General features: G+C 33.2%; 1 protein-coding gene across 1 annotated transcript; it reads left to right on the top strand.

Moving 5' to 3' along the window:
* Nucleotides 1–12,248: 12,248 nt before the first annotated feature.
* Nucleotides 12,249–12,701, top strand: LOC139846981 (calcium-binding protein CP1-like). The gene has a single exon (XM_071836573.1). It carries the CDS (start codon nucleotides 12,249–12,251, stop codon nucleotides 12,699–12,701), a length of 453 nt encoding a protein of 150 aa, XP_071692674.1.
* The last annotated feature ends 1,187 nt before the right edge of the window (nucleotides 12,702–13,888 follow it).

Below are 13,888 nucleotides of genomic sequence, written 5' to 3'. Positions count from 1 at the left end.
CGAATTTAGATGATGATTGAATGAATTTGGTAAATGTGTGTGTTCTTGCTAGAGAGAAAGAGAGAGAGATGGAGATGATTGAATGGTGGTGATTGGGGTGGACTAGTTGACCTAGTCAACTAGTTTGCCCCGTGTCAATTTTAGTCCCTCAAGTTTGAATCGGGTGCGTGAATTACCTAATCGAGATAATTTAAAAAGCGTATTAACGAAAGATGTTATAAATATATAAGGGACTTTAAAATAGTTAAACGGAAAGTAAAAGGAAAAAGGCGGGATGTTACACAATGTAACGTGATCACTTCAAGTTCTACTCAATTTCATCTAACGGTGCTTTATCTATGCCATCTCAAAACAGAATCTACATAACTAATCTCACGGTTTCTCAGTGTGGGTGAGTATGTTCCTTAGGTCGTGCACCGATGCTTAAATGCCTCGAAGTTTCTTCAAAATATTCGGGTTCAAGTAACGTCATTAGATTCCTTTCTAGAAATTCAATCTGGGTCTCGTGTCGAGTTGTACGTGTAGCAAGTAGTAATATGATATGTCTTGAGGCGACCCCTAAGTCTTTGGGTATGGCTGAGCATCAGTAGAAGACATTATGACCTCATTAAAGGGAATGCCTTCCCGATTTCTCCAATGTCTAGGAGTGGTAGGGACCTAAGTGCAGAAGTGTCGTTAGATCGTCGAGTAGTGGTGAAGAATGAAAGAGATAAGTGACGGTCATGGAAGCGTACAGGGTATGTGTTGACTGAACAATCTTCTAGATTGCGTGAAGTAATGTTTCAATCTCTGGAACGGTGGAGTAGTGGTAACGGGTGGATTACACTACTAGTTCTTAGGGTTAGACGAGTGGGAAAGTAGTTCATGAAAACATCTGAACCGGGAAGGATAAGTTCTCCAAGTCGGTATAGCGGATAGTAGGCAGGTAGCAAGAGCGTAATCAGGCATAACAACTACAACAGCCTAGATCATTTACAGCAGCACGTAGCATGGCAATAGTAACAGTATCATACAGAAGTAACATACTAGGAGCAGATAGTAGCACGCAGTAGCGAGAATAAGCAAATGCATACAGCGAGTTTACATAGCAGTAAAAGGAAACGGTAGCATGCAGTAGTAGTAAACGGTAACATGCAGTAATATAACATAGTAGCATGTAATCGAAATCAGATAATAGCATGCAGTAGTGGAAGCACGTAATAGCATACGGCATATAGCAGTAAAAGTAAGCAGCAGCATGCAGTAAGTTCAGCAGAAACAAGTAAACTAGCAAGTTGTAGATTAGTCCTATTAGTGAATCCTACTCGGGTCGGTCTTAGACTCACTAATGCAACCTAATTCCCTACAAACAATGCTCTGATACCAAATGTGATGCCCCGTACTAAATTAACATGTACGGACCATCGACAACAGGATCATTACAAGGTTAAGTACTATATTGCAATTTCAAAAAGAGTTTGCATTCATATTAAAAGGTGACGTCATAACTAAAGTCAAATGTTTTACAACCAAAGTATGCTCCTACGAATAGCAAGCATGAATAATAGTACGTGACCCCATAGGTCATTACAAATCATTGTTTCAAAAGTAATAGTGTTTGAATGCAAATATACGTTCATGCAGTGACATCTCTAAAGCAGCGGTGTCTACAGCAAGACTAGTACAACAGCGGAAGCAAGTATCCTTAAGAACCTGAGAAAAACATGCTTAAAAATGTCAACACAAAGGTTGGTGAGCTATAGTGTAAGTATAACAGTAATGTAAGTAGGCCACGAGATTTCAGTGCTACAAAGAGCGTTTCAAAGCAGTAATCCAATCAGTATGATAAAGTATATGTTTAACCGTGGGCACTTGGTAACTAACTTAACGTTTATACCCCCTGAAAGTACACTTGGCAAGTGCGTATGTATACGAAGTATTAAACACCCGTTAAATGCTAGCGCTACTAGCCCGAGTGGGGATGTCAAACCCTATGGATCCATATCTAAGATTCGCGTTCACCGGTTCAAAAACCAATGACTAAACGTTACCGAGCTAAAGGGAATATTTATGCCGTTGTATAACCCACACATATATAAGTTTAAGTACTCGTGCCTAGTATGTAAAACGTAAAATGTGCATGTATTCTCAATTTCCAAAATAGTTAAAGTAAAAACGGATGCTATAACTCACAATGATAATGTAGTCGTAAAGTCGGTTCGGAAAAGGTGTGCAAGTAATCGGTCCGAAGGTCCTCAACCTAAGGCAAATAGTACTAAGTCGGTAAATTGTCTTAATAGGTTTAAAAGTATGTATTTAAGGTCATAAAGTTCATCATCATTCATCATCAAACAAAAGGCGTAAAGTAGGTTTCATTTATGAAAGTAGTTTAAAACAAAGGCTGACTTCGATCAGTCACCACGGCCTCTACCCTTACTTAATTAAGGTGAGACCAGTGGACATGGCTCCGTATATGAGTCCTTTAAGTGTGGTAAAATTTACAGAAGCAAACTCGTCTTCGTTTGACCGTGGCGACGTTCTAAGTGCGAGTAGGTCAGAAATTTCTGCACAACGTTAAAGGACATAGTGACGATCGGAGGGCCATAAATCCTAAACCGTAACTCGGATTAAGACGAGTCCTATATGAAAAGTTATCTACTCGGAAATATCTATTTGAAAATCATAATCACAGCAGCCTAGGTCTACTGGTATGTTACAGAAACAGCAGAACAGTAGGCAGAGAACAGTAAGCAGAAAAATAATGGGTTCCAGTGGGTTTGGTGTTTGATGTTCATCATGGTTCTCATCCTTGATGCCAATAGCTTCAAGTGTACAACTCATTGATGTGTTTACATCATATTTACCAAGTTTTGACCATCATAACCCTTGTGCAAGTCCAAGACATGTAGCACAACTTCACTTAAGAGTTGTAAGTGTTTTGATGAACCAAAGTTTTTCAAAGTCTTAGATCTAACACATACATGAACTTTAAAACTAATAATAAGTTACAAACTTGAAAGTAAACTAACTAATCAAGATCTTAAGATGTAGAACATAGTTCTTAGTTAGATCTTGAAGATCCAAGACTCAAAAGTATAGATCAAGCATAAGTATACAAAGTTATATTTAAAGAAAACTTATTTACATGTTCTTGAACTTTTAAGTTAACTTTAAGTTCCAAGAGATATGAGATCAAGACTAACTTGTAGTACTTGACCAACAACAACCAAAATCATCATAAAATTAAAGTGCAAGTAAAACTAAATAAATAAGTAATTTATTCATGGTTTGTTCATACTTTTAAAGATTCAACCAAGGTTTGATCTTTAAGTAAAGTAAACTTTAAAGTTTACTTCATGAACTTCAAGTATGATTTACAACACATGAACCTTAAATCTTTTAAAATTAACAAGTGTAGAACATAACTAGAAATTTTATGTTTTTGTTGTTCTTGTTATAACAAGATAAAATGAAGAATAAACTAGAGAGTTGATTCTTGTAACTAGTAAAGAACAACTAGCAACAAGTAAGTAACTATTAATCAAAGAACAAGTAACAACAAACAACAAGGAATGATGATGATATGGGTGCTTGGTCACGGTTTTAATGAGAAAAGAAGAAGAGAAAACAAGGCTTGTTACTTACAAATTTGAGAGAAAAAGAGAGTAAAAGTTGAGAGGAAAATGAGAAGTAATTTGTGTGTGTGAGAAAGTGAATGAACTAGTGAAAGAGTAGTAAGGAAAAATTGAAAACAAAACCCCTCCTTTACTACCCAAAGTGACGGTTTGAAAGGAATAAGGGGGAAGGGGAGTGACCACAAGTTTAAGCATGTAAAAGCCTTCAAAAGTTGGATAAAAGATGTGCTTGCATGGGGATTATGGTAACTAGATTCCTTTAAGTGACTTAATCCATTTAGTTAAATCCTAAGGTAATACTTACAAGTCTTATGGGCTAATAAGTCCATTTAAGAAGTAGGATGGCTCTTTAAGTCCATGTACAAATATAAAGCTCAAGTTCCAAGTTTGTGGTAATTTGATCCAACAAAGCCCAAGTAATTAACTAATAATCATAGTTAATTAAAATTATTAATAAAACTTAATCATGAATGTAAATAATATCTAAAAATATTATTCGTGAAAGTTTCGTGTGTTACAAAGACGTTTCGGGCATTCAAAGTCAAGTATGGTAACAAGTAAATGTATATAAACAATACATTCATTAAATCATAAGTATTAATAATAATTATTAATAAATAAATGTTGGAAAATCCAGAGTCGTTACACTGAGTTTGTAATGGGATGTGATGATTCACAGATTATAACGTCATCATGTGCCATGTTACACGACTCTTGTATTCTACTTAACCTCTAAACATATCAAGAAAATATTTTTCTTGATGATTCGGCCTTTTCCAAGGTATTCGGGTAATTTGACAAATAAAGTTTGTGCCATTACAATTTCCTTCTTAGAACATCAACTATGTTCATTTCAAATTTCATATCTACAAATTTTGTACCATTACTCGCTTTACTAGAGGTCGAGAAGATAATAAAAAGGCAAAGAGCTCCAAAATATAAGAGACAATATAAAGCCCAATAACAACACGGAGATTACAAACCGTGTACGTCAATGTTTATCACAACATAAAGACACGGGAGAATTAAAAACACTATAACCCCAAGTGCGAAGTAGAAGAAAGCAGATTCCTCCGGTGGAAGTTGGAAAAGGAGAATGATTGTTGCAAAAGTAAGGATAAGGACAAGGATCAGAACTGGATTAAGCATTTTCACAATCTATATATGAATTAAGAAAGAAAGTATAGGAATGGTGAAACTAATGGAACGAAAAAAATTTTATTTATAATGGGAATATTAGACAGAGCAATCGAGTCAAATCACCGTATTTAATTATAGAGATATTAATTTCCTTACTCGCCGAAGAATCAAATCTTTTAGATTTCGAAGATTTCTTTATATCTCTTGAATTCCGGAATTCAACCGAGAGGACATCAAAAGTTAAGACGCACTTTATTTTCTAAATTCAACCAAGATTACGTCAAAAGTTAAATCTCTATCTCAATCTTTTGTGACAGCTTCATTCGTACTCTTCGAATAATCGAATTGTTTTATCTATATAAGTCAATAATAATAAAACTCTATTTATCAACTCATAATCTTCATGAAAACTTTTTTATTGTTAACCATGACCACCTCACTCAAATTTCGGGACGAAATTTCTTTAACGGGTAGGTACTGTGATGACCCGGAAATTTCCAACCAAATTTAAACCTTATCTTTGTATAATTTTGACACGATAAGCAAAGTCTGTAAAGTTGAGTCTCAAAAAGTTTGAACTATTTTCATATTTTCATGTGACCTTCGACTGTCCCCGATGATTCACGAACCATTGCTTGTAAATAGATATATATATATATAATAATAGGAAATATTATATATTGTAGTTGTTAGAGTTAATTATGTAAATAATAATAATATATAATAAATATTATTCAAAAAGTATATATACATATAAATAAAGTGTATAGAATATATATTTACTGATTTTGAAATTATTTAGTAAACGACGGTAAGGCTCAATTGTCATTCGAATGATAGAAAACGAGTTAAAAAACGAACTTATGTAATTTTAAAATAAACGGTGATCCGAAAATGAATAATATAAATTTTAGGCTTATTAAAAATATATTTAGGAACTATTTTATTGAATTTTAAAACTTTTTATATTTTACTTGGAATTGGGAGTGAATAATTAATGTATTTTTTTATTTGATAGTTAATGATTGAATTTTATACCATAATGACCAAAATTAATAAATATAGTTTAATTAAAAATTTGGAATTTTTCTGAAACCTTCTATCCGCCACTGATTATCATCGGAGTACCAAATACTATGCCTATTAAAACCGTCGGTAGTTAAAGGACAAATAAGACGCTGCTTACTATTTTAAATTGATTGATAATTAAATTACTGTGGTTGTTGTTCGTTATGTTTCCACTACCTAATTCAATCTATTAGTATTACTATATATTTATTATATATATATATATTACAGATGCGTATGATATGGGAGGATACAACCACACCCATTTACTTACCATCTCTCTTATTCTCTATATTACTCCCTCATGCTACCTTTCTACTTCATCTTAGCAACCACCGGAGACCATCTTAAAACCGTCACCTCACCATAAACCATCTTTGTCCTTCTCTTCTAACCATCGAACCATCACCAACATCCCTCTCTTAAACCCATTTCATGTTTCTTTTTGTTTATATCGATACAAAACAACCACATATTACACCCTTGATAAACCACTTCCAACACCATCTTAATAATTAACTTGATCACCACCATCAACCAATACCTCCTATTTTTATATTGCTCGACACACTCGAAGCACCACCATCCTCCCCCTCCTCGTTCAACACCTTGCACCCCATATGCGTTTCTGTTTTGCAAGCCAAGAACAACCACCATTAAAACCCATTTAAAACATCACCTTCGCCAATCACCTTGAAAACCGACCACCTTTCGAAATAGTTCACCATTAACCACCACTCTCACTCTCCCACTCTCCTAGTTATATCTAGTAGAAACTGTTAAACACCACACAACCTTTACTTGTTTTTTTCTGTTTATATCGTTTCGGTTTCAAACACCCTCGAAGTCACAGACCTGCAACTTGCTGCTGTTACTTTTCATTTTTCTGTTCGGATACAATAGAGAAGACGATGAGGAAACTATTAAATAATGATCCATGAATGATGGAAATATTGTTTTACGATTTTGTGATGATGAATTATATAAATGACGATGAAAGAGAGGAAGTGGATGGCGGTTTCTTTTTGTTATTTTATCTTTTGCTGTTTACCACACCGACAAGAAATATCATTCCATATAATTCACAAATCAATGTATCGGGCTTAAACTTTTGTTATTGGGCCGAGGGCAAGTTACATCTCCTGTTGGGCCTTATAATTTAATTCTCTATTTGGGCCAAAAACTCAAAAGTTTGATTTGACGATGGATGATGAATCGTATAAGTATTGATACGAAAACGAATAGAACGATGATGATATTAGTTGATAGTTTAAAATGATGATAATGATCATAAATATGGTGATGTAATGAGGATGATAAAACCGCATGTTATATACTAAATAAATAAAAGTGCGAGATAAATTCAGGAAGTAACAAATGGATCAATGGTTGAGTGTGTTGTGTTTAAGCTAGAGGTCTGGGGTTCAAACCTGGGCTGTGCCAATAATGTTTTTTTTAAGGAAGCTTATTAAATCACTTTAAGGTAGTATTACTTTTCTTATTGTTGTTGTTGTTATTATTATTATTATTATTATTATTATTATTATTATTATTATTATTATTATTATTATTATTATTATTATTATTATTATTATTATTATTAGTAGTATTATTATTAAAAGTATTATTATTATTATTATTATTATATTTATCATTAATATTATTATCATTAAACATGATTTTTTTTAATATTATTATTATCATTATTTTTATTTTTATTTTTATTACTAATATTATCATTATTATAAGTATCATTATTTTCAATATATTATTATTATCATTATTATTATTACTACAAATAAAACAACTAGTATTATTATCAAAACTTAATATTTTCATTATTAAACCTAATTATTATTATTATTACCAACACTATTTTAGTATTATTAAAATCATTATTTTAACAAACCACAAGTTCTTTATGTAAAAATATATCAAATACATATATGATAACTATGTAAATATTACCTTACTATTTTAAATAAGTAATATATAATTACATGTTAAATATATGTGTTAATATATAAATGATATAGGTTCGAGAATCTGAGGCCAACCCTGTATTGTTCAATGTCGTCATATGTATTTTTACTACAAAATACATTAGGTGAGTTCATTTGCTCCCTTTTACTCTTTACATTTTTGGGACTGAGAATACATGCGATGTTTTTACAACTGCTTTATTAAATGCTTTTGAAATATATTTTGAACTATGAATACATGAAATACTTTTATAAATGTTTGACGAGATAGACACAAGCAAAACATTCCTCGAATAAATTATTATGCAGACAGAAGTTCTGTGGATTATTATTGAATTAGTTGGACGTTATAATTGCCACTGATTGTTGTGAATATTTCCCCTGATTATTATTGGTTGGTAACCTAAGAATTAGAAACGAGTATGGCCCTAATTCACGCGAATCCTAAAGGTAGCTACTTGGTTTAACACCCCCACCCAGAATGTTAACTAGACGGAAGGGCTAGTGGGTGTGGTGTTTAGTACTTCGAAGTTTATATGATTATTATACAGACGAGATGTTCTGTTTTGGGGATATTATTATGCGCATTATATGTTAAGGTCGGTTACCAAGCCAAGCAATGAATGAAATATGAATGTTATGTATCGAGAGAATGATTTTATACACAGGTTATGTGTATGTTATTTTTGTGCACGAGATATGTGTACGATTACTAAGATTTATGAAAGATGATTTCGTACACGAGAAAGGTGTACTGTATTTAAAAGATATCGCATGTACATTACAGGTGGGTATAGGATTCGGGCCCATTTGTATCATGCAGAATTTAAATCTTGTGACCTATCAAAATGATGAATTTTATTGTTTTATGATAAACCTATGAACTCACCAACCTTTTGGTTGACACTTTAAAGCATGTCTATTCTCAGGTATGAAAGAAATCTTCTGCTGTGCATTTGCTCATATTACATGGAGTCGTTCATGGCATATAGAGGTCAGAACCTCGCAATGGGACCAACTGTTGAAGATTTCGTCCAGATGGATTAGGACGGGTCATCACATCCACGGACCTCAGCATCAAACAGGGTCGCCAAGTGGTCAGACTTATCCTAACCATGAGAGGATCTATCTCGTAAAATAGGGAGGGCGTCGTGCAAATTAGCTTGATAAGACTAATGAATCAGACCCCCAGAAAGGATAATCTCCTTAAAGATTAAAAATCAGCATTTAAGCCTGATATTACTCAATCCTTGAGATTGACCTTAAAGATTGAGAATTACAAACTCATGGAATTCGTTGATATCTAAACTCGAGCTTAAACGTGAAAATATTTTGATCAAATTAAAATCGATTTATTTTCTGAAAACCTATTTTCAATGCGTTCATTACCATTGAACGTAAAATCCTGAGAATTCACCGGAATTCATTAGGTCACCTGAACCAAATCGGGTGTTAACCGTAAGAACGATGGTTGCATAGCATGGTCGATGACATGACCTTGTGCCAGACCAAAAAATTATAGGGTGATCTTTACTATTTCTCCTACAAAGTATAGTAATTGCATCCGACACGTTGTGGACCATGAACATCTGCATGTCATTAGACATTGCCTTAACAGTTGTTTGTTCATCGCTTTCCTTTACAACCGGACGATCGTTTACCGAAAGGTAATATACGGAGCAAGTAAACTGGACGAGTGCTTTCCTAATACAAGGTTAGCAAGTGGATGACACAAAACCGCAAGTTTTAGCTAAAATTTTCAAATATGAAACCCACAAAACCCACAAAAACATTTTGCAAACACCGGTGAAGGGTTATTCCGGAAAACTTGTCTAGGGTAAAAGCTAGAATGAATTTTCAAAAGATTAAATGTTTTCATAAAGATCCAATTTCCTTAAAGGATCTAAATTTTTATAGTCATGTGGGACTGTAACCACATCGTTACTATCATTGTTCATACCGTTGTATCAAAATCACTGATGTAAAAAGTGTGAGAATAAAAAAGTGATTCGAGTGAAGTGTGATTTAATTTCAAGTTCTGTATTGCTTGAGGACAAGCAACGTTCAAATGTGGGGATATTTGATAGTGCTCCAAATCAGCATATATTTAGGCGCAATATCCTTCCAATATGTAAAGTTTTCAGTTGCAATTGTTCTATTTTCAAGTAATATTCGTTTAAATAAATAAGGGCAAAGACAAAAGAAGAAAACGACGATTTGAAGATGCAAATAACCAAAAAGCTCAAACGTACAAATTAAACTCCAAGTGGTTCAATTTATTGATGATCAACGGCTAAATATTGATAAAAATACAAGTCGCGGAACGCAAAGTACAAGATATCTAAGCATACGAAAAGACGTTCGAAAATCCGGAACCGAGACATAAACCGAGCTTCAACGAGCGAGTCAACGGACCTAAAATTACAAGTCAACTATGCACAAGAATATAATATAATATATATAAAATTATATAAAATTATATATATTATATTATATATTATAAAAATACAGCAGCCCACGTTTTAAAAATGTTGGTGAGCTGGAATTCAGACCTCCACGATCGCGGAGCTGAAGAGGGTAAAACCTCCACGATCACGGAGCAGCCCTGGACACAATTGGCCTATAAAAGCTCGAGCATTCGGCCGATTTCTTTACCCCTTTTCCAACCTCAATCTCTCTATATGTATTTATATTTATATTTTATAATTATAATTTTAATTTAAGTTTAATAATAATAAGATTATTGTAAGAAATGTTTTACGGGTTTTAAAAGTCGGAACTCTATCTGTGTAACGCTACACTATTAATAATCACTGTAAGCTATGCTCTTCCTTTTTAAATTAATGTCTCGTAACTAAGTTATTATTATGCTTATTTAAGTCGAAGCAATCGTGACGTTGGACTAAATATCAAGACGGGGTTATTGGATTTTGTACCATAAATAGAGTTTGGACAAAAGACCGACACTTGTGGACATTGGACTATGACTATTAATAGATGGGGGTATTGTCTAATTGAGCGACAACTCATTGGAATCTGTCGAACCTATCTTCAAATTAATTAACTTAATAATTATTAAATGATTATCAATGTCCTATTTAGTGACGTTTATACGACATCTTTTACAATCATTTAATTAATCAATTGGGTTGGGTAATTGATTATTCATTCTGGCCAAGTGGATAAATTAATATATCATGGACTAATTAAAACAGGGGTGGATTATATACAAGGGTAATTGGTGTAATTGTTAACAAAGTATTAAAACCTTAGATTACACGCAGCCGATAACTTGGTGTAATTATTAACAAAGTATTTAAACCTTGTTACAGTCTAAATCCCTAATTAGTTGGAATATTTGACTTCGGGAATAATGTTAATTTGACGAGCATTTTATAATTATGACCGATGGACTACTATGGGCAAAACCCAGATAGGTATCAAATAATCCAAGACAAATGACAATTAATCTAGAGTAATAAATTAAAATCAAAACGTCAAACAACATGATTACGGAAGTTTAAATAAGCATAATTATTTTATTGTATTTCTCAACGTACTTTTATTTACTGTCATTTTATTTATTGTCAATTTATTTATTTATCGCAATTTTAATTATCGCAACTTTAAATATTGTTATTTATTTTACGCAATTTAATTATTGTCATTTATTTTTACGCTTTATTAAAAATTGACAAACCGGCCATTAAACGGTAAAACCCCCCTTTTATATATTATTATTACTATATATAATTATATATATTTTATATAAATATAGTTGTTAAAAATATAGTACGTAATCACTAGCTCCCTGTGAAACGAACCGGACTTACTAAAAACTACACTACTCTACGATTAGGTACACTGCCTATAAGTGTTGTAGCAAGGTTTATGTATATTCCATTCGTAAATTAATTAAAACTTGCATCATATTTCGTATTATTTCGTAGTAAAAATAATAGTGTATTTCGTACCCCTCCGCTTGCACATCACACCCGAACCATGATCCATGAAGCAAGATTATTCAATTCAAGTTGAGAGGTTAAGTTTGTTAATCGCCAGTGGGGATCCAATATGGTTGTTGTCATGGAGGGTTTTTTGTGAAAAAAAAAATTATAAGTAAATAAATTAATATAAACTTTAACTTGAGGCTTACTAGAATATATAATCTTGAAAGCTTACTAGAATATATTGAACGATATTCCTTCAAAATTAATTAACGAAATGAAAAAATAATGGAGGCTTTTATATATATATATAAAAAAAAAGTGATAATATCACCTACTACAGTACTACGTACTTGTACTCGTCACAAACGGCCTATATATACGGAATGAATCTCCTTTTTTCAGCAAAACAAAAGAAATTAACAGGCCACGTTATTATTCTTAAATCACAATAAACCCTCCCAACCATTCAATTCCACACACACAACACCACAACTATGTGTCCAACAGATACCTCCAATTCTTTATTTCCGGCGAGAAACATCAACAATCTCCGGTCAGCATTCGACGTCCTGGACGTTGATCACGACGGAAAAATCAGCCGCGAAGATTTAAAAACACCTTACACGGATGTTGATGATGACGTCATTGTTACAATGATGACGGTAGCGGATTCAAATAAAAACAGTTACGTTGAATACGATGAGTTTGAGAAGGTGGTGTTGAAGAGAGATAACGGTCGTAGTAACGGCGTTATGGATGATGTGTTTAATTCGATAGACGGTGACGGTGACGGTAAAGTAGGGTATGAAGATCTGAGAAGTTATTTGAATGCGGCTGAATTAGAAGTTAATGATGATGAGATTAAGGCGATGATTAGATTAGGTGGTTGTGATTCTGATTCTGATGGTGTTACGTTTGATGAGTTTCTTAAGATATTGGCTATTTAATTTTGTTACCGTTGAATTTGTGCGTTTTTTTTTTGGTAAAAAGTTATCAAAGAACTGTATAAGGTAAAAATGAAATTATTGATTGAATTCGACTATTCGAGGTTCTATTGTAGTAATACGTAGTAGTAATTGTTAAACTAATCTATCAACTTTAACTTCTTCTATTAAAAAGAAAAATGAGCGGGAGTAAGGCGTTTATGTTTTTTTTGATTGGGTTGATCTTTTTAGGTTATGTTTGAGTGAGCTCCAGTAGACAACGAGACAACCATTTTGGTAAACGGGAGAAAAGCAAGGGACATTATTCTTTTTTTTTTCCTGTATCGATAGAATGAGCATTCGATTTTGAGAAGGCATTCGATTGTCTCAATTGGGATTTCCTTCTAGAAATTATGCAACTTCTTGGATTTGGCTTAAAGTGGAGGAGTTGGATTCTTTCGTGTTTAAAGTCAGCTTCCATCTCAATTCTTGTTAACGGTTCCCCTACTAGTGAGTTTAAGTTAGAAAGGGGAGTGAGGCAAGGCGATCCCTTATCTCCTTTCCTTTTTATTTTGGCGGCCGAGGGGTTGAATATAACGACCCGTCCTAATCCATCTGGACGAATACATTACATTTGGTTACATCGCGAGGTACTTAACCTCTATATGATACATTTTACAAACATTGCATTTGTTTTTAAAAGACAAACTTTCATTACATCGAAAGTTGACGACATGCATACCATTTCATAATATATCCAACTATAATTGACTTAGTAATATTCTTGATGAACTTAACGACTCAAATGCAACGTCTTTTGAAATATGTCATGAATGACTCCAAGTAATATCTCTAGAATGAGCAAATGCACAGCGGAAGATTTCTTTCATACCTGAGTATAAACATGCTTTCAAGTGTCAACCAAAAGGTTGGTGAGTTCATTAGTTTATCATAATCAATCATTTCCATCATTTTAATAGACCACAAGATTCTCATTTTTCATAAATAACATTACACTCGCAAATGTAATAAAAATCATTCGTATGATGAACACCTGGTAACTGACATTAACATAATGCATATAGAATATCCCCCGCATACTCGCAAGTATGCCATAATATTGGCAATCACAATCACCATTTAAATCGAAGTACTAAAGCATTCCAAATTTCAGAATGGGGTTTGTTAGGCCCATAGATCTATCTTTAGGA

This window comes from Rutidosis leptorrhynchoides, chromosome 5, assembly GCF_046630445.1.
Source record: "Rutidosis leptorrhynchoides isolate AG116_Rl617_1_P2 chromosome 5, CSIRO_AGI_Rlap_v1, whole genome shotgun sequence".
Classification (NCBI taxonomy): domain Eukaryota; kingdom Viridiplantae; phylum Streptophyta; class Magnoliopsida; order Asterales; family Asteraceae; genus Rutidosis; species Rutidosis leptorrhynchoides.
This window is presented reverse-complemented; position numbering and strand designations above follow the sequence as displayed.

Coding starts and splice junctions, on each gene's coding strand:
- LOC139846981 (XM_071836573.1), top strand. CDS start 12,249: ATGTGTCCAACAGATACCTCCAATTCTTTATTTCCGGCGAGAAACATC.